This window comes from Primulina tabacum, chromosome 15, assembly GCF_025594145.1.
Source record: "Primulina tabacum isolate GXHZ01 chromosome 15, ASM2559414v2, whole genome shotgun sequence".
Classification (NCBI taxonomy): domain Eukaryota; kingdom Viridiplantae; phylum Streptophyta; class Magnoliopsida; order Lamiales; family Gesneriaceae; genus Primulina; species Primulina tabacum.
Window position 1 is genome coordinate 37939057 of NC_134564.1, and position 22025 is coordinate 37961081.

Consider the following 22025-nt stretch of genomic DNA (forward strand, 5'->3'; position numbering starts at 1 on the left):
AAAAATTATGCTCGATCATAAAAAAAAATTTAAATTTCGAAAGGGGACAAAAAAGTAAAACTTTCTTTAAAACTTTTGGAGTGTAACATTCGAAACTATTGAAGATAAATTTATAAAATAAAATATTTTAACGGTTGTGAGTAAAGTTTTCATAATCGAACTCGTGATCGAATCTTTCTATCTTAAAAGAACAGTTTAATCTGTTGGAACGATTCAACCAAACAATTGAACCAAAACACTATTATATTATTTATACTATATTAAATAATATATTTAAATTCTAAAAATCTCAACCGTGTATATAAATATATATTTACCAAGGTTTAAAAAATCAAATAAGCTCTAATATTACTAACACTGAATATGTAAGTATATGCAACATATGCAAAGGAGCAACATATGCAAAGGAAATCACGTTTGTCACACGACACCGACGTTGTTTAATAATCACACAATCGTAAACAACAAGCTTCGTAATACAAATCTTACCAAAAACTAGTCTATTTCATAAAATAAATCATTGTCTTTACAAAATACGAAAATGCGGAAGCGAATTATAACTTAACATAACATAATTTAAATAGATTAGATCTCGGCCTGATCCTTCATCACTAGTCTCAAAACATGGCTTACTCATCCTCATCTAATTGATCTTCATTTTTATCTGGGGAGGGAGAACAAGGGATGAATGTTTGGGAAAACACTCGCTAAGCGGGGGCCGATCGTTCACAACAAATATCAAGGATACATATAGGTATATATACATAATTATAATTTCAATTATAAGCATGTTGAATCTAATACGAACAAAAATACACACAACACTGAAAATCATTTCATTTTTCATGGTTTACTCACCAGTTTTCTATATGTTACTCTTCTAAGGGACGATGCCAAATAAACAATTATTATATCCCACCGCATCATGTTCATATCATCTCAAATCAAACATCAGAATTTCTTTTGTCATTTCTAGCTCAATTCAGTGCATTTCAAATATTTCAAACATACTTCCGAATATCATATCTAATATCGAACAATAAACGGATTCAAAGATAACATATCAAATAGAAACAAATATATCATGTAAATCGAATTTTCAAGTAATTACATATATCATTTTTAAAAAACAGTAATAAGCCCACTTACAGATTTATGCTCCAAAATTTCGAGGAACAAGCTGAAATTTCGTAATCAGAATTCATCCACTTTGATTTGCAGAGACATTTGCGACTAATTGAACCATTGAATCGAGCATAAATTTAGACAGCTCTTTCACAAGTAAGTGAACTAAATTGTGAACGGTAAATATTGGTTTTTTTTTGTTTGGACTAGTTTATGGACATTACAAGAATTTTGGCATACAACAATGCACCTACGACAACGGTTTTTGCCTAACCGTCGCTACTTTTAGTGACATTTTATTAAACTGTTTTAATTTAGAAAAATCGTTGCTACTTTTAGCGACTTCTATTAGCGACGGTTTGTCATAATGTCCGTCGCTACGGTAATATCCGTTGCAAATTCAATAATCTGTCGCAAATGATAGCTATGACAACAGTTCAAAACCGTTGTCGTTGAACACACTTTCAACAACACCCTCAGTTACAATATTTTTAAAAAGGCTACGATAACGGATTTCATCTGTTGTCGTATTGCGTTTTTGTTGTAGTGGGACGAGAAATAATAGTTCTAGCATTCTAGTCTAAAAATTTAGCAGTTTTATTTTGAAGACCATATACAAAAGTATACTATTAGATTTGATTAAAGTTTGGATATGATAGTAAAAAAAATACATAATATATTATGAACAATGAAATCATATTTGGACAAAACTTTGCTTGCATATGGTTGTTTAAAAATGTGCAGAATGATGTTGTTGAAAGCTTTGAAAATCTGACAGAATATGCTGAAGGAATGCTGCACGATTTTGAGAGAATTTTTGCTGATTTGTGTGGTTTTTTTAAGGCCTTAATCATCCTTCAATTGGGTGTTACAGACTAATTTATACCATGTGTACAAATGTCCTTTCAAATTTAAAAAATGGGGTGTATTTCTTGAGCTTAAATTGGTCTTGATCTTGGCTTTGGTTAGATCTTTCACATCCTTCCCTCTTTATTGAAGTTTCGTCCTAAAAACTTGGGTTTATTTGATATTTGAAAAGTTAAGGACATTGTTCTCACATTTTATCTTCTAACTCCCAGGTAGTTTAACTTTTTTTGTTATTAAACCATTTTAATTTGATATATGGGATGGTTTATCGTCTAAGTACTTGGTCCTTGGTGTTCAAAATTCTAATAGGAACTTCGTCGCATTTTAATTATTCATTCAATTTTCCTTCTATAACGAGTGGTTTCGCTTCAAGAATATGACTCACATATGGAATATATCTTACCAGTTGTGAAATGTGGAAGACATTGTGAATTCTTGACATATAAGGTGGAAGTGCTAATCTATAAGCAAGAGTTCCCACTTTCTTCAGAATTTCAAAAGGTATGACATATCTAGGATTCAGTTTCTCGGCCTTATTGGATCAGATCACACTTTATGGGTGAAACTTTCACGTATGCTTTCTCGTCCACTTCAAATTCCACCGGTCAGCCAGGTTTTCTGTTGATATTTGCAGTCTTTAGACTCTTCTTGATCATAGTAAGTTTATCCACTATTTTTAGATCAGCTCGGGTCCAGTGATGACATTTTCCCCTACTTCATCCCAATATAGTGGTGGTCGGTATTTTCATCCTTACAAAGCTTCGTACAGAGCTATATTAATGTAGTTATAGTAGCTTTTTTTTTAAAAAAAAAAAAACTCAATTAATGATAGATGTTCACTCTAGCTAATTGCCTCTGAAATCCAGCGCACAAGTTCGTAGAATGTCTTATAGAGTTTGGATTGTTCTATTGTTTTGGCCACCAGTCTATGGGTGGTAGGTCATACTGAGAGTTCCTTAGTCTCCATAGCTTGCTGAAAGATTGTCAAAAAATGAGACGAAAATCTCGGATCTCAAAATGATAAAATGATTACAGGAACTTCATGCAATCTCACCATATTATTCATGTACAAGGTGACAATTTTTTTCAGATTATAATTTATGCGGAAGGGTAAAGAATGTGCATATTTTGTAAGTATATCTATGATTGACCATGTACTACCATGACTTTCTTGATTTTAGCAAATCCAATACAAAATCCACGAAAATATGATCTCATTTTCATTATGGGATTTCCAGATTTTGAAGAAGTTCTCCTGGTCGTTGATGTTTAGATTTAACTTGTTGACATACTTGACATCTTTAGATGAATTCTCCCACATCTTTCTTCATTCCGTTCCACAATAAATTTTCCTTTGAGTCTCTGTTCATCTTTTTAATATCAGAGTGGACCAAAAATTTTGAATTATGTGCTTCATACATTATTTCTTGTTGCAGATTATCTGTGTCTGGCTCACATAACCGTCTCTTCATCCATACGACTCCTTTGTCGTATGTCTGAAGATCTTTTGACTTCCCTTATCTGGATTGTTTCTTTATCTTTGTTAAAGTGAGATCTTGATCCTGACTTAAGTTGACTATTTCTCGAATGCATGGTTGTGCTAAAATTGAAGTTAGGATCACTTTACTTTCATTTTTTTTTGACTCAAAGCATCTGCCACCTTATTTGCTTTGCCTGGATGAAATTTGTTATCAAGTTGTAGTCTTTTAAGAGTTCAATCCATTGTGTTTACATCATGTTTAACTCTTTTTGTGTGAACAAATATTTAAGACTTCGATGATCGATGAATATCTCACACTTAGCGTCATAGAGATAATGTTTCCAAATTCTTAGTGGAATTACTGCCGTGGCTCGAGGTCATGGGTTGGATATGTTTGCTCATATGGTTTGAGTTGCCTTGAAGCATAGGCAATTAATCTCCCATATTTCATGAATATACATCCTAAAACTCCTTTAAGCATAGCTGTAAATGATGAATCCTTGTCTTTTGTAGGTAGTACCAACACCGATGTAGATGCAAGTTTTTTATTCAGGGTGTAAAAATTTTTCTCACACTCTTCATTCCGGTTGAATTTATAGTTCTTTTATGTGAGCATGGTGGGTGAGAGGTATAGCTATCAAAGAAAATTCTTCAACGAATTTTCGATAGTAATCAATTAGTCCCAAAAAGCTTCGAATTTTTATCACAATCTATGGTCTAGGACAATTTGAGATTGCCTCTACTTTCTTAGGGTTTACTGCTATGCCTGCTTCCGAAATTATATGACCCAAGAATGTGACGTTTTTTTTATCTAGAACTCACATTTCTTGAATTCGACGTAAAGTTCTTTATCTTTTAAGGATTGAATATTGAGGCGAAGATGTTCTATATGTTCTTTTTCACTTGGTGAATATACATCAATACATACTACCACAAATTTGCCAATGAATGGCTTGAATACTCAATTCATGATATCCATGAATGCCGCTGGGGGATTTGTCATTCCAAATGACATCACCATGAACTCGTAGAGTCTATACTTTGTTTTAAAGGCCGTCTTCGGGATGTCGCCTACCTTGACCTTTAACTGGTGATAGCATGTCCTAAGATCGAGCTTGGAAAAGACCGTACCTCTTTTTATTTGATCGAACATATCATCCATCCTTAGAAATGATTACTTGTTCTTGATTGTGATCTTATTCAGTTCCTTGTAATCAATAGACAATCTCATGATTCCTTCCTTTTTATTTATAAATAGGACAAGAGCTCTCCACAGAGATGTGCTTAGTCGAATTTGCTTTTTATCCAACAGTTCTTGGAGTTATCCCTTTAATTCTTTCTACTGGAGCCATTCAGTATAGTGCTTTTGTGATAGGTGCAACATCGTGCACCAAACTAATCTTGAACTCCACTTCATAGTCGGTAATTTTTCTAGTGAGATCTTTAGGAAAGACATCCGAAACTCTTGCACTACCGAAATATCCTTTGATGCAAGTGTTGTTTCTTCCTTTAACTCCTTTATCAAATCTAGGTAATTTTTTTCTCTATTTTTCGTATTTTTCCAAATATGGGAAGCAAATACATGTGATTTATGTTCCTTGACTTTGCCATGGTAAACAAGTTCCTCTTGGTTTGGAGCTTGTCGTTTGACGTTGTCTATGCAGAAATCTACTAGTGCATTATTCTTTGCTAACCAATTCATTCCTAGAATGACGTCGAACTCCACCATGTTGAGTTGAATCAAATCAACTTGGACTGCGTATTTGCTGATACAAACTTTGCAGTTCTGGTGCACCTTATGTGCTTCAATTGTTTTACTAGTGGATGTTGCTACTCTAAAAGTTTGAACAAGTATTTCAGGTTTAATTAAGCCCTAAATTCTTAGTAAACCTCTTAGATATAAACGAATGAGTGACACCAAAATAAACAATACATAATCTAAAATTCGTTGATTAGAATGGTACCTGTCACGACATCGTTCGCGTCATCTGCCTCTTCCTGAGATATCTCAAACACACGAGTGTTGGGATTATTCTCCTTCAGCTTGTTGAGTATAGCATCGGTATTTGACCTTGTCAGTTTCCTAGGCTCGGGACAATCAATAATTCGATGTCCCAACTTCCCACAATTGAAGCACTCACCAAATTTCCTATGACATTCCCCAGGATGACGGCTATTCCAGATAGGACACATCTTGGCCTCTTGGTAGGTTGAGCTGGACGAAACGTTTTTGAAGGATCAACATGACTGATTTTGTCTTTTGAATGGTTGTTTTCATTGAGAAGATTTCCTAGTAAGAGGTCACTTATTATTATTCTTGTACTCTCAGTGTTTGATGTCTATCTCGGCTCTTATTGTTGCTTCCATCAGATCAACAAATATCGTGGATTGGTACACTTCTAAGGCTGACTGGATACGGCTGATCAGACCATGCTTGAACCGATGTATCTGTATGGTTTCATCATCCATGATAGTCGGAGCATATGTTCCAAAGGAGTTGAACTTTGAAGTGTACTCCACCACAGAGATATTCGAATTTTGAGTGAAAATTTTGAACTCAATCAACTTCTATAACCTCACTTTAGTTGGGTAGTACTGTTTCAAGAACACCTCTCGAAATTGTTGCCATGTGATTGGTTTGGCTACTATCATAGCTGGTGAGATTTTTTTTCCACCATTTGGCTGCATTTTTCTCTAAAAATGGTGTCATCTCATCCACCTTAAAATTGTTGGGGATCTCAAGTATTCAAAGTTCAGTCTCGATATTTTTGAGCCAGTTTTAGGCAACCTCAGGGACCCAGTCTCTTTTGAATTTTTGGGATCGATTCTTAATGAGAGACTCGTTGTGATACTTGACCCCATGTGTTTAAGGTCCTGGAGGTGGTGGCGGATTGCCTTTGGCTTTTGGGTTTCACAACCCTTGGATTGTGGTAGCTACAATGGTTGCTATGACCATCAAGTCAGCTTGATTTAGGCCTAGTCCTGGTGGTGGTAGCGGAGGTAGATTCTGACCATTTTTTATGTTGATTTGATTGTTGTTTTGATTTTCGTAGGATGGGTTGTGGTTGTTTCAAACATGTCTTCCGTCCATGTCCTATAAATGTACAAGTTTCCACGATATTTGTTTGCAAGTACATATAGAGAAGACAATAATGGTCATGAATCCATAATGGTCCAAACGTAAATCAACAAAATCAACCAACAAATAATCCAAATAAACTTTTTTATTGGTTTAAACGAAAAGGGAAAGCCATATAAATCAAAGTTCTAGGAACTGCAAAAAGGAAAGAAAATGCAAAAGAAGGCAAATCTATTATAAACCTTATTACAAAATTATGCTGCTAGAATCTAGTCGTCTAAGACTTCTCTATCTCCTACTGCTTCATTTTCCATGGGCTCTTCTTCAAGTTCTTCCCCAGGATATTCTTTACTTAGTTGGACAACACATCCAGAAGATAATTAATATGGTTGTGCAAATAGTTGTTTTGAGTAGTCAAGGCTTACACAAAATTTTGCAGTCCTTGGATGGTTGCCTCATCTTGTTGGTGGCGTTGGTTCCACCAACATGCTGGATTTGAGTATAGAGTGCTTGAGTCTTCTCTGGCATTTGGGTGCGCAGGCCATCCAACTCATGAATCATAGCTTGGGAAGCCTCAAGCTTATTGTTTGTTATTTCATGCTAGTTTTCGACATCTAGGTGGTAGGAAACATATCGCTCAACATCCTTGTTAGCCATAGTAAGGCTTCCTTCAGTGCATAAGCTATCATTATAAACTTCATCTATCTCCTTCTCTAGTTTAAGCTTTTTTTTCTTCAGCTTCTTATAAGTTAAGTCTTTGGATATAATTTGTTCTTCATGCTCTTGTCATTCCTAATAAAATTCTCCTTGAAGTTTTGCAATCTCAATCTCATAATCGCTAAGGGTAAGTTCACTCATACGCAAGGATGCTTGGGCACGAGTAAGAAGGACGGAGGAAGACATTTCTTGAAATCAGAAAAATGGAGAGACTTAGAACAATCTAAGTATGAGAATCACTAAATAATATAAAAATTAGTATTAATCAACCTATGGATCATAGTATGAAGATTAAATGAATTCTTTAATTTCCAAATATGGAAAATCAGGGGATCCTTATTCGCATAGATGTACGAGTTGCAAGAATTAGGTAATTGCTGGTAGGATAGCAATTCCCACAGCCGGATTATAAACTCGATGATATCTGATACCACTTAAATGTCACGCACCGAGACCGATACGAACGATAATGTCGTTGTTTTACAATCACACAATCGTAAAAAATAAGCCTTGTAGTACAAATCTTGCCATAATCTACTTTATTTCGTTATATAAATCATAGTCTTTACAATGAAAATACAAAAATCCAAAAGCAAATTATTAGCATAACATAATTTTAGTAGGTTAGACATTGAACTGATCCTTCATCACCAGCACCAAAACATGACTTGCTCTTTCTCATCTAAATGATCTTCATTTTTATCTGGGGAGGGAGAGTAAGGGATGAATGTTTGGAGAAATACTCGACAAGTGGAGGTCGATCATGCACAAAAAATACCAATGATACATATACGTTCACATAATCATAATTTCGATTATAAGCATGCTAAATCTAATACAAAAAAAATATACAAATATAGCACTGAAAATCATCTCATTTTTCATGGTTTATTGATCAGTCCATATATGTTACTCCTCTAAAAGACGAGACTAAATAAATGGTTATTATATCTCACTACATCAAGGCCATATCAAATCAAATATCGGAATTTCATTTGTCATTTCTAACTCAAATCATTTCAGTGCATCTCAAAATTTCAAACATGATTCCTCATCATATAATATCAAACAACAAACACATTTGAAGATAGCATATCAAATGAAAACAAAATATCATGCAGATCGAATTTTAAAATACCTACATATATCATTTTTTAAAATAGTAATAAGCCTATTTACTGATTTATTCTCCAAAATTCTGAGGACGAGCTAGAATTTCGTCACCAGAAATTCAGTAAATTTGCAGAGACCTTTGCTACTAATTAAACTGTTGGATCAAACTTAAGTTCAGACAAGAAGTTCAAAAGTAAGTGATAAATTGTGAAAGGTCTAGATTGTTTTGGTTTTTGTTTGGATTAGTTTATGGACGAGAAATACTAGGTCTACTATTCTCGTCTAGAACTTCAGCAATATTCTTGTGAAAGCTATATATAAAATTTACACCTTTGTAGTTGGCTAAAATTTGGATAGGATATTCAAAACATATAATAGTATATTTTGAAAAGTGGAGATCAGATTTGGACAGAACTTTGCTTGCAAATGGTTGCTAAAAATGGGTAGAATGATGCAGCCGAATGCTTTGAAAATCTGGCAGAATATGCTGTAGGAATGCTGCATGATTTTGAGAGGATTCTTTATGATTTGTGTGGTTTCTTCATCAAACTTCGGCAGTATATAGGATTGGATGGGTAGCCAAAGGGTCATCATTTCAACCATTTTTAATGGCCATAACACAATTTTAAGGTCTTAATCAGCCTTCAATTGGCTGTTACATTTTGATTAATAACATGTGTACAAATGTCCTTTCAAATTTAAAAAACGAGGTGTATTTCTTGAGCTTAAGCTGGTCTTGATCTTAGTTTGGATTGGGTCTTCACAAAACTACTCACCCAGAAACTTGCAGGCATAAAACTAGCAAATAAATCTTTTAAAATTTATAGAACATGGTAAACAATCTATGCATCCGACGAGAAATGTTATAGATAATAACATGCTTCAATTCATCAATAACCTTGGGACCTACCAGCTTACCGCACCCAAAAAACTAAAATCTGACCCGATCCAAACTATTTTTCCAATTTGACGATATCCATTACCATTTTTTATACTCAAGCACACAGGTAAAATATTAATTTAATCCTCTAATTAAATTGTCAAAATTGTTTTTTAGTCCTTTAACTTTAGTTTTTGTTAGTCTTTAGTCCTGTTTCATCGGAATGCTGACATAGTACCGGACACATGCATCATCAATTTTCGATGGAACTTGTAACTAATTTTCTGTTCCACATAAGCATTTTTTGTTGTCATGTCTGTACTCCGTCAAAATATAACTAAAAATTAACCGGGAAAAAAATTACGAGACTAAACAGAATTGTTATAAGTTGGAATATCAAACAAAAAACATGAGAACTTAAATGAATAAATTGACTATTTTCCCATGCATATATGTTAAACCTAACGTTTAATTTGTACGTAGTACATATCATGTATGTACCAAACAATTCACCCAGGCCTACTATATAATTAATGTCCATAGAACATAATAAAGCCTAGTTTGTAAATAAAGAATATTTTCATGACGGTTCTTCGTTCTACACAATCTAATACTTGATATTTTATTTCAACTTTTTATTTATTTATTTTATTAAGAATTATAATACACATACGTTCCTTTTTATTTATTTTATTTATATGCGTTATACACAATCCTGTATACAATGTTATTCAGCAACAACACAATCCTTTACTCCTATATATATATTGCTTCTTTTTACCATGTGGTAAGAGGAGGAACGCTTTGCTCGTTTCTGAAAAAATTAGATGGATCCACCTGAGTTTTCACTTGCACCAGTCTCTTAAAGTTGTTCTTGAAGTATTTGGATCCCCAGACATTCGCCTGTGCGTAGCTTGTGTTCCCTTGATTGTTCACCCCGATATCAAGATCCCTGTAATTGAAATATGCCTGTCTCGGATGTTTTGAAACGTAAGGAGCCATGTAACGGTAGAGTCTTCGTATCCAAGCCACGTGCTTCTGTAACGCTGAATTTCCATCTTCAACCCAAGCTACTGAATAATGGATCATGAATATGATACCTGATCGATGAGGGAAGGGGGTTTCAGATTCAGAGACATCGTTTAGTCGACCCCCGTACGGGCTGAACTGAAGTCCTGCCTGGTTTACGTCTTCTTTGTTAAGGAATTCCCATAACCCTGTCAGGCCTTTTTCTGGAATTTGCTGTTGAACATAGTCCGATTTTCCTTTGAAATATACCCTGCCTTGTTGGCTTCTGTCGAGCAAAACATCGAGCGACTGATTTTGAAAACCTGCAAAATAAACCGTGGATTCTATCCAGCTCATTTCAGTACAATCTTGTTTCACCAAACCCAACTCAGGAAAATTGTCATGCATTATCGGCAGGAGATCTTTAACTTCACCGAGGTATAGAGACGTGAAAGAGGCCTGTATTGTCCTTTCTCCATCTACTGGGGACCTGATGCTTCCCAAAAAGAGTCTCAGTAAAAGATTTTCATCAATCTTGTCAGCAATTTGTTGCCATTTGAGCACCAGTTGCGTCGCATTCTGTTCCAGGGTCCTAGAAACGTTGAAAACAGTAACTGTTTCAGGAACAACGATTAGATTGACTTTGAAAGAGAAAACAATCCCGAAACTAGTTCCCCCGCCTCCTCTGATGGCCCAAAACAGGTCCTCTCCCATGGATTTACGGTCCAAAATTTCTCCATCAACATTGATCAATATGGCGTCGATGATGTGATCCACAGCAATTCCATGTCTACGGGACATCATGCCGTATCCTCCGCCACTGAAGTGTCCTCCCACTCCTACAGTCGGACAAACTCCTGCTGTAAAAGCTAGAGTCCTATTTTTTGCAGCAATGGTGTAGTATAATTCCCCGAGAGTAGCGCCTACTTGAATCCAGGCAGTATTTTCTTCAGTATCTATTGATACTGATCGCAGGTTTCTCATGTCGACGATGAAAAAGGGAATCTCGGAAACGTACGATAGCCCTTCATAATCATGGCCACCACTTCGGACCCTGAGCTGAAATCCATGTTTCTTGGAGCATTGAATTGCTGCCTGGATTTCGGATTCGGCCCATGGGGTGATAATGGCCACAGGCCTCAGCCTGCTGGTCGATGCGGTTCGCTCGTTTCGTGATTGCAAAAGGGAAGAATATGACGAATTTTTGGGAGTGTAAATCACGTCGGATGTCGAGTTCAGGGATTGAAATTTAAGGGTAAGGCATTCAAGAAACTTGTTTTTGTTTGGACTAATTGATGAAGAAGCTCCAGAGCTTAAAAGGTTTGTTAAAAGGAAAAAGAGGAAAGTATGCATTAACCCCATTTCTTGTTTAAAATGGATAGAATATAATAACGGGTCCGTTTTCTATTTATAGATTTAATTTTGCTTGCGGAGCCTGTGTTTTATTTTATTACGTAATGTTTTCTCTATTAAATATTGTTCAGATTTCAACATTTAGAAACTTAATTTGAATTTCTCAATAAATTGCTTATGATATGGATTAATTAATATAATCAAGTATTTTAATTAGGTGGGAAATTTTGACAAATGCTAGCAAGACAAGTGGTTTTAAACTTTACTTCTGAAGAAATTAAGATTTGATTAAATTAACCCATCAATGTTTCCATTATCTAAATTTCTGAAATTTCTAGAATGTTATTTTAATATTAACACTAATTATATAAATTATGAGGGGCTTCCAAAAAGTAACATTCTAGAAATTTGAAATTCGAATTGGTTTTTTAAGAAATATAAATTTATTTAACAGAATATATTAAATGTAATTTTTGTATTCATTATAGTACTTATCGTGCTTCTGATACTTCTTAAAGTATTAGGTAATTTAAGATAAAAACTTGTGTGAGACGGTCTCATAGATCATATTTGTGAGACGGATCTCTTATTTGGATCATCCATGAAAAAATATTATTTTTTGTGCTAAGAGTATTATTTTTTATTGTGAATATCGGTAGAGTTGACCCGTCTCACAATAGAACTACTCGTAATTTAATGATGTATTTGTGATTTGATGAAGCATTAAATGATAAATCAAAGTGTCACTTTATTTGAATTTTTCTGCAAAGGTATGGATGGAAGAAATTTTTCGCCAAACAATGCTTTTTTTCCGTTTTCCAATTTAATTAGAGATGACTACGAACAATTTAATTTGTCTTATTTTGAAAAAAATTGCATGTACGATCGATTTATTACCATTGTGTGTGTGTTTCTTACCAGCGGATATTGCATCAAGCTTCCTTTAATTCGGTTAGTGTCTGGGATCAAATTTTTTTTGTTTAAATTAGAAAGGGATGTATGTCCGATTTTGATTTATTCGAACTGCAATTTCGAGTTAACCGAATTTTTTGAGTTTTTTTTTTAAAAAAATTCAGAACGACCTCTTGGTTTTATTTAGGAAAAATAGTTTTTTTGATCCATTAACTTATTCAATTTTGAGTTTTGGTTATGTGAGATCCATGACTTGATTAACGCTAATTATATAAATTATGAGTTGTGTAAATCAACTGATAATTTAATCATACTTGAAAATGCAATCCGAAAATAAAGAAAATATATTTCGGCTATTTTGGTCAGATTGTTGATATGGACGAAAATTAAAAACTAATGCACCAAAATCAAACTTAAAAAAATTAATGAGTCGATCCAAAATTGACAAATTAATGGACTAAAAAATTCATTTTTCCCTTCTGATCAGTAGTCACTTTCCCACCATTCACCGTGTTGATTATTTCGATTTGAAGTAATATTTGATACGCTTTAGAAGAGTTTGACATACTCAATTTCTTTCGTTTTTAATTACAATATAATTAAACGTAAATTTCTTGGAGAAAATGACCGCAAAAGAAAAGAAACAATCAAAGAACAACTTGAAGGTTAAGTTAATTAGCCGCCATGCTAACGTTTTCAAGATGCAAAACCTAAACCTAACGTGTTAATGTCCTAAAATTAAGGAGGTAGTTACCCGTTTTACACTATCAATCTCCCTTAATCCAGTAACCTCCATTCCCACGTCCGTTCAATCTCTTTCTGTTAGTTTTCATAGGTCTACTGATATTCTAGTCTATTCATAAGCAGAATCTAAGGTATAATTAATTATATACTGTCTCAAAGCATCTTCTCTTACTGTCCTTTCCATTTCTACTCCTCCCAAGAAAATAGTTGCATGTTTTCGTTCAACGTTTTTGTTCACTGCATTCAACTTAACCTGCTTAAATTTGTTGTAGGATATTTTATATCGTCTACATGGCTTTGAGCTACTACTCTAATTGGGATGCATGTCAACAGTTCAGTTCAGATGCTCATACACAAACAAATGAGCAGCTGTGTTGGGAGCTCCAAGATTTCTCACACAGTCTTGCTTTGCCAGACAACTCCTTCAATAGTACTGTCGACCCGAATACCTTGTTTTATTCATCAGAAAACTACAATTCTCTATTCCCACACTTGCTAATTCCAATATCCGATGATCTTAATCTCAGCAACTGTGCATCCATCACGCAAGCTCAAGCAGTACCCTTTCAAGAATTCGATCCATTAATGCATTGCCCCAAGCGCCAAAAGGCCGCATATATTGATTATGAAGAAATATACTCGTGTGCGATTTATAGACTTGAAGATTATAATTCCCAGGAAGTTGTAACGCCCCCATTGCCAGATTTTCCGACTGGCCCGCCAGTTTATAGCGGTGGGATCAGGTGTGAGAGTAGCACCACAAAGAGCTTATCGGCGCAGAGCATTGCCGCGAGGCAGAGGAGGAGGAAAATTAGCGATAAGACTCAGGAGCTGGGGAAGCTTATTCCTGGTGGCCACAAGATGAACACTGCTGAAATGTTTCACGCTGCTTACAAATACATCAAGTTTTTGCAGGCTCAAGTTGGAATTCTTCAATTCACGGAATCAAATGATGACGAGGTAATTAGTATCATGTTTGTTTATTTAAATTATTATATTACATATAGACAGACATTATGAATAGAATTGGAATGACTTCAATTGCAGGAAAGTGGAGAATATTTGCATGCTCTTCTTGAATCTGCACTGATCCAGGAGAAGCTATATTCTACAGAGAAATGCTTGGTTCCTCAGAAATTAACTTGTCCAAACGCGGAGCATTAATGATGAGAAAAAGAAGCAATCAAACCCTCAGCTTCTCAAGGAATTGAAGTAGACAAGTACTTGATGGAAGAATGAATGAATATTGATACAAATGTTACGTTTAGATAATGCCTTATTCTCTTAGTTTAATTATTTAATTTGCTTGTAGATTCTCAACTCTTTTCTTTTTCCTATCCTAGTATATAATATATATTCAGGTCTTTTCAACTTATTGGAATAGCTAGCTAGACTTCTTCCAATATTGGTTTAAATTAAACACGATCATTTAACCCCGCATGCGTCATTAATTCTTGGTTTATATATTTATATATAATATGGTGCATTTATTATTCCCGTCGTTTCGGACGGTTTTAAATTATAGGCCATATAAATAGTACTTAATCAATATATGAATTAAATTCTTTGCTCTTAACCTAAGATTTTTTGTACAAAAAATTAATAATTTCTCACCAAAAAAGTAAATATGAATTTTCAAATTGACTTGTACCCACCCGGCCAACCTCTCTTGGGAAAAAAAATCGTCAAATATAGTTTAAAAAATAAACAGAAAAAAAGATTATCACGTTTTATCAAGTTTCAATAATCCTCATCCAAATTGACCCAGCAATGCATGTTGGGCCGTAGTTTCAATCTCTATCCATATATTCTTTCAAACCCCAATCTCAAACTAAGCTTGCCAAAAAAAATAAAATAAAAAATAATAATAAATTTAATTTATGGATTGATTTAAAATTTGATTTTCGAAATATAAGACGCCATGGCCTACTCATAGTACTATAAAGTAAGTTGTTGCGGGTATCTCGGGAGACCTAGTCCAATCCAATAACCAAATGGGGAAACAGATTGAACGCTTCAAACGTCACGACATTTTAATGTTCAATTTCGTTTAGTAAAGAATTTTTCTTCATCTTTTTTATTTTGTTGTAATTTATTTTATATATATTCTGCAATACATCAAATAATATCGGTTGTAAAAAATTATACATTAATAACGAGAATTACAATCAGGAGGACAAAGTCAGTCATAACTCCGAAAGATATATGATGTAGACGAAAAAGTTTCTTGCAACCAAGACTGATTTAGTCGAACCATGAAATAAAGTGGTTCATAGTTTTCGAACAGCCTTGGCTTGATTGTCAATCACTTTGATTTCAGGCAAGAAGTAGAGAATAACTCAGTTGCTAATAATTTATTAGAATTGTTGCGAGAACCGTGCGTGGGCTTTTACAAACCCATCATCTTCCCTATTTGTCTCATATCGGTTGGATAAATAACCTTGGAGTTGTATACATGGACTTAGACAATCCTCCCTTTTGGGGTTTTTTAAAAATAAAATAAAATACTAAAGAACTAAATTGATTTAGTGAAAAACACAAAGAATTGAAAAAATTATAGTCTAGCTACCTTGTTCGATTATTGAGAAAGAAAAGAAACACAGTTTTTTTTTTCCCTGTGTGGAATCTAATGGGATTAGCAAGTTGGGAATATAGGCCCACAAAACTCACATAATAGAAACTTACAGGTGCCAATTCTTTTTTTTTTTTTTTAAGTTAGTTCTGTTGTCTTAATAGACGAATAATAGTTGCATGCTAAGTTAGATGCTAAACATAGTACTTTAACTATAATGATTTTCCTTGCATAAGTGTTCGTTGATTGATGAGTGAAGAATGCAAAAAAAAAAAAAAATCCATAGAAGAAATTTTATATAACTTTAAAGAAGATTTAAGTCATTTTATGAATTTAAAACTGAAAGTTTAAAATTTCCAACCTTAACAATATATATTGTTGGAAATTCAATCAAAATCCTATATTGGAAATATATAGAAAAAGATCACAAACTTATTAGTTGGAAGGTATCTTCATAGGTACAAGGTATCTTGGGAAAATCTCAAAAACAAATTTATGAAAGCATAGATCCAAACTGGACAATATCATATCATTTTGAAAATATGTGACTTTTATTGTCCAATAAATAGTATTAGAGTCATGGTCGAGATCGAGTCATGTCGGTGAATCCTAGGATACTTAAACGAATGATATGAGGACTCCCAGTAAATCCGTGATGAGATCGAGACAAATGGGACTCCAAGTATTTCACATAAAGTGTGTGCTCCCAACGCAGTGAAGAAGAGTAACATCAACGTATGATCCTCCAAGTGGAGAGGATAGACGGGTTGACTTGAGGAGAGGCCTGAACCATGAGAATTGGTTGCAAGAGGATACCTTCAACAAGAATTAGTGGTTTTCGGTGAAGTTTACTCAGCAGTTGTAAAGAACGGATCAGTTAGAATCCTCCTGGCATTGGTGGCATAACAGATGGCATAACAGAACTTGGAATTGCATCAACTTCACTTTAGAACTGCATTCCTCTATGGAGATTTGGATGAGAAAATCTTCATGGAGCAGCCTGAAGGATATGTGAGTAATGATCAGGAAGAAAAATTATGTTTGCTGAAGAAATTAGTGTACGGTTTAGGCAATCTCGAGGAAATGGAATAAAAAGTTCAATGTATTCATGGAAATTCAAAAATTCAAGAGGTGCAATTCAGATCTCTATGTGTATTTTAAGAATGAACACAATCAGAATCTCATCTACTTGTTGATATAGATAGATGATATCTTGATTGGAATCCAGGATAAAGTAAAGCAAGAATTTGAGATGGGCATTAGTGAAGCTGTAAAAATACTAGGCTGGATTAAAGCAAGAATTTGAGATGGGCATACAGAGATTATATAGAAAAAGATACTCAGCATTTTTTAGGCTAAGGGAGTTCAGTTACACATGAAATCTCATTTCAAGCTATCCAATGATCGATCACCAAAAACAGATGAGGTGGAGGATCATATGAATAAAATATCATGTACGAGTGTTGTGGGATCTATTATGTATGCCATGGTTTGCACAAGACCTGACTTGGCATATGTAATTAGCGTGATCAGCATATTTATCTCAAAACCTGGGAAGATTCGTTAGAAGGCTGTGAAGTGGGCATAAAGATAATTGATTAAGATACTTGAAGGAAACAATGAATTATAGCATGAGATTTGGAGGATTTGACTCAAAAAATAGGGGACTGGACTCGGGAGATGGGAAAGCAAATGGAATAATCAGAGGATGCAACGATTCAAATTTGTCTGGGTGCAAAGACAACAGGAAATCACTAAATTTGTCTAGGTGCAAAGACAGCAGGAAATCACTCTCTAATTATATATTCACCTTGTTTGGGGAGTGCAATAAGCTAGAGATCAAGCTTGCAAGCAGTGGTGGCACTTTCCACAACTGAAGCTGAGTTTATATCATTGATCGAAGCAGTAAATGAAGACTTAGCGATCAAGAGATTCTTAAGGAAGCTCGAGATTGAACATTACAAGTGGGAAATCTATTGTGATAGTCAAAGTGCTATTCACTTGGCAAGAAATCAAGTGATTTATGAGAGGACTAAGCATGTGGATGTGAAACTATACTTCATCAAGAAGAACATTGAAGAGGGAAAGTGGGCATATCAAAGATTGGGACTGAAGACATTCCGACAGATATGTTCACTGAGGTTATATCCACTGCAAAGTTCGAGGATTGTCTGCAAAGGACAAGGATCGAAGATTCTTGAATTTAAGAATGATGGGGGAAATTTGTGGATTGATTCCAAATATTCAAGAGTTGAACCATTCAAATGTTAGTTGTTTGACGTAGTGGGTTAATGGGTAAGTGGCTAGGAAGTTATTTATCTTCTAGTTGGTTTTCCTCATTCCTTGTTCTATTAAGTCTTGTAATTTGTGGTTTGTATGTGGGGTTCATTCAGAAACTTCAAAAATAATTTAAGGGGAAAGGATCAGGGAATAAGCTGAAGGATCACTTGTATAACTCTTGCATTTGAAGGAATAAAACTTGTTTTGGAATTTGTTTCTGTTCTATAACTTTTCACATATTCACACATCACACACATATTTTTCCAACTTTATATAGCCTTCTCTTAACTGTTTCTGTTGTCAAAACTCAACATTTAGAGCTATGAGAATTTTATCTTAATCATGAGAACGGCTAATGAAGCTGTACACCAATTGGCTCAAAAAGTTTTTTCGACACTGACAAACATAGAATGGTATCGTAGTGATTTTCTTCTTTGGTTTTCTGAAATTGTAACCGATGAGTTATTATCTTTGTTTTAATTAATTGGTTTATCTTTTAAAAAAAGATTAATAAAGTATATACATAATCAATTAATGCATGCATGAATATTATACGCTTTTATAAGACTCGATCGATGGATCAATAGAGCTAATGCAGTACCGTTTACCACAACATGAAATGAGGGCTGCATGCCTAGCTATCTACAAGCGCGATTCAACCAAAAGATATATTATATATGTAAAACACAACAACAACGAAGAGCTGTGATCGATCAGATGATGTATGTGTACATATAAAATTAAATAAAAACAGAAAGCGGAGGAACCAAAGAGACATACATATGTATATATATACACGCACTTGATCATGTCAATACCATATATTTTTTTCGAATTAATGACAGCCACAAGCCCATAGAGAGGGACGCGTGGGTGAATAATTGATCCCCACTTGATTCAAAAACTTGATCGATCGATCGATCGATCTATCCTTCTGTCATGTCAGGTGTATGTACTTTATTCAACTGTTCTAACCTTCTGTTCCTCAGCTTTCTGTCCCGTCCTCCATAACTTCATTCATGTTCCCAGTTTACCACAACCACCACTTTTTTTCTTTTTTAAAAAAAATTTGATACATTTTTTTTTATTTCTTAAAAAATTAAAAAAAGATAGCAAACAACTTACCACTGAAAAAAAGCTCTCCAAATAAAAATTCGCACTCACATTGAACGGTGGCATGTGGCTGAGCTTGAATATCAATGAAGTGTGTACCACTTCAAGAATCCCTTGTGGTTTCTGCATAAGATGTGGTGCAGGTGGAGGTGGGAGTGGTAGGGGCGGCGGTGTTAATACTGCTATTTCCTGCCCAATCATAGAAGGCGAATGGATCCAACGATTTGTTTTCACGTCCCATGTATGAAAATCCAGCTTGCGTGAACAAGAGATTCAAAGGGTCCGCCTCAATTTCTCCTATATCCACAAAGAAACTATCTTCGGATTTACTGGAGTCCGGCATGGTAGGCTTGTAGCTCTGTGGAAATCCTTCATCGAAATCTGCATGATCTTCTTTTTCTAAATTATTATCAACTTCTTCATCCATCGACTCCTCTTTTACAGATACAGGATTCTCTTCTACTGTGGACGAGCGCAGTTGCTTATTCTCTGTAGTTAATTTTGTCTTCTCTTCTTTAGGGTTTGCAGATTTTTGAGCTTGACAATTTGATGAATTCTTTGAAGTACAACTAGTCTTGGATGTCTGAGATCTTGTAGAGCCTGCAAGAGCATTTCTTTGGGTGGGCCATGGATGATTGTGCTCCGAAGTGTAGGTGATCAAAAGCATATTCGGGTCTGTTCGGCTCCGCTCCACTTGTTTCCTGGCCGAACAACCCTTTGAACTACTGCATCTATAGTAACCCCTGGATTTATACATAACATCAATTAATAAATGATGAATCTTTGGATCTATTTTGTTTTATATATTCCTAACACATTCTGAAAAGGTCTGCAGAAGAGTTTTGTTAGTCCGAGGACAAGAAAATGAATCCTTTTTAAGCTAATCCAATTCAAGAAGAGAGGTTACCTTGGATAAGGGGATCCTTTAATAGGCTTCTGACCGTACTTTCTCCATGCCCAAAGATCAGATGGAACAATTTCTCCAGTGGGTCTGCTGTTTGCAGGTGCTGGAGCCGGTATACAAACTACCTTCTTTGCCTGGCTTTTCCTGATAATTATTGACATTAATTATTTTCTTTTTTTTGGGGTCTGATAAAATAAAGCAAAGTACGAAAAGCGGAGACCGCCTAATTCTCTGGAAACACACAATCTGGGTTCGTTCGTACGTATATTTTATATGTGGATGCTATGATTTCTAATAATTATCATTTATATTTTTTTCGGTGTTCAGAACTGCTTGGTTAGTTCTTCTGCACGCTAGCTACCTTTCTTCTTTTTCTATGAGAAGCCGTCAGTGATGGAGGATGCCAGACATAACAGACGAAAATAAACTATGTTGGTGGGTTTTAAAGGACAGTCGTTGACACAGATAAAATAGTAAATCTGAAAGCCAAGCCTGATCGATTATCATTGGTCACTTTGACCGAAATTTCATGGAAGTTTCGCAGGTTTTAAGAAGGCTAAAAAATCAGAATTTTTTTCCGTTAATTTTTTGCGCTGAGATAAAATAGAAAGAATCTGATTAATCGGCAATTCACTCATTAATTACGGTTACATATAATGAAAGATATGATTTTTTTTCACGTGGTGCATAAAATACAAGAATTATCATCGTCACGAGAGTCAAAACTGTATAGAGTGTTTAGATATGAGTCCAGAGAAAGAACCCACCTTCTCTTAATGCCCGTATTTCGCGGAGACGAGATCTGCAGAGCTGCAGGGCTCTCCAGCAAGCAAACTTTGGAGTTATTCGGAGAAACCAAACTTTGATCATTCGGAGCTTTCAAGATCCTGGGAGAAGAAGCAGCCGCCGGCGAAGAACCACAAGGTAATACCGGCAACTTTGCATCAGGACAGATCTGCAGCATCCTTGAAAACATATTCGAAGGTCTTTTCATCTCATCGCCAAGAATCTTGTCACTTTCACCTCCGTTTATAGTGAACCCTTCATCATTTCCAGTGTCATGAATTTTCGAGCCATGAAAAAATCCCGACACTGGAGTATTCATAACCTGGAGGAATGGATCTCGTATGTCAGCAAACGGATCCCCAAAATACTCAGACGGGTCGGAAGAGTAGTTCATTGGGTTGTTTGGAAACTGCCAATATTCTTGCAGGGCCGCCACTTCAGCTGATGTCGTGTTGCCACCGGCGATACCGCAGCCATTTGTTCGGATTATATCGGTTAAATCTCCTTGATAATTCTCCATTCTCTTCAAGAAGTAACTGCACATATTTAAAAAAAAAGCATGCAAGTGGTGTTGATTACGAAGAAGGATGAGTTTGGGTTATTTTACTTTACTCCAAGAGAAGAAACTGAAATGGGCTTTTTCGGGCGGAGGGATGCGCTGACTTTTGGTAACAGCTCCTCCCTCCCTATACGCAACAAAGAAGAGAAAATAGGCAAGGAACTCAAGTTTTTTAATAATGAGTCATTGTTGTGAATTATTAATATATCAGGAAGGGTCAAATCTGTGCAACTGTTTATGCTAATTTATTCTTCCTTAGCTCGCAAACAATAAATACATATACTTTATTTGGCGACTGATCTTTTTAGCATTCTTCTTTTAATTACATATATAATAATGTTTAATTAGTTATGTTGGATCAATTTATTTATATGGACTTATACGTGAATAATTATGTATTATGGGTTGTCTGTTAAGTTAAACCCAAAATAAAGTGATCAATTAATGTTTCGGGTTATTGGGCTTTAATGTATCTAATGGGCTGTGGGCCTTTAATGTGTAAGACATAAGTGTAATTTCTGTTTTTATGATGG

The 22025-nt window shown here is 35.0% G+C and overlaps 3 protein-coding genes across 3 annotated transcripts; 1 reads left to right on the forward strand and 2 right to left on the reverse strand.

Moving 5' to 3' along the window:
* Positions 1-9881: 9881 nt before the first annotated feature.
* On the reverse strand, positions 9882-11653 carry LOC142527515 (tetrahydroberberine oxidase-like). The gene has a single exon (XM_075632343.1). It carries the CDS (start codon positions 11629-11631, stop codon positions 10039-10041), a length of 1593 nt encoding a protein of 530 aa, XP_075488458.1. The 5' UTR covers positions 11632-11653; the 3' UTR covers positions 9882-10038.
* Positions 11654-13449: 1796 nt separating this feature from the next.
* On the forward strand, positions 13450-14593 carry LOC142527721 (transcription factor bHLH52-like). The gene is made up of 2 exons (XM_075632624.1): positions 13450-14238; positions 14326-14593. Exons 1-2 carry the CDS (start codon positions 13570-13572, stop codon positions 14440-14442), a joined length of 786 nt encoding a protein of 261 aa, XP_075488739.1. The 5' UTR covers positions 13450-13569; the 3' UTR covers positions 14443-14593.
* A 4191-nt stretch (positions 14594-18784) lies between these two features.
* Positions 18785-21750, reverse strand: LOC142527949 (putative WRKY transcription factor 14). Its single transcript, XM_075632953.1, has 3 exons — positions 20915-21750; positions 20151-20291; positions 18785-19986 (listed from the first exon to the last, which is right to left on the reverse strand). The coding sequence occupies exons 1-3, from the start codon at positions 21475-21477 to the stop codon at positions 19347-19349; spliced, it is 1344 nt and encodes a 447-aa protein (XP_075489068.1). The 5' UTR covers positions 21478-21750; the 3' UTR covers positions 18785-19346.
* Positions 21751-22025: the final 275 nt, after the last annotated feature.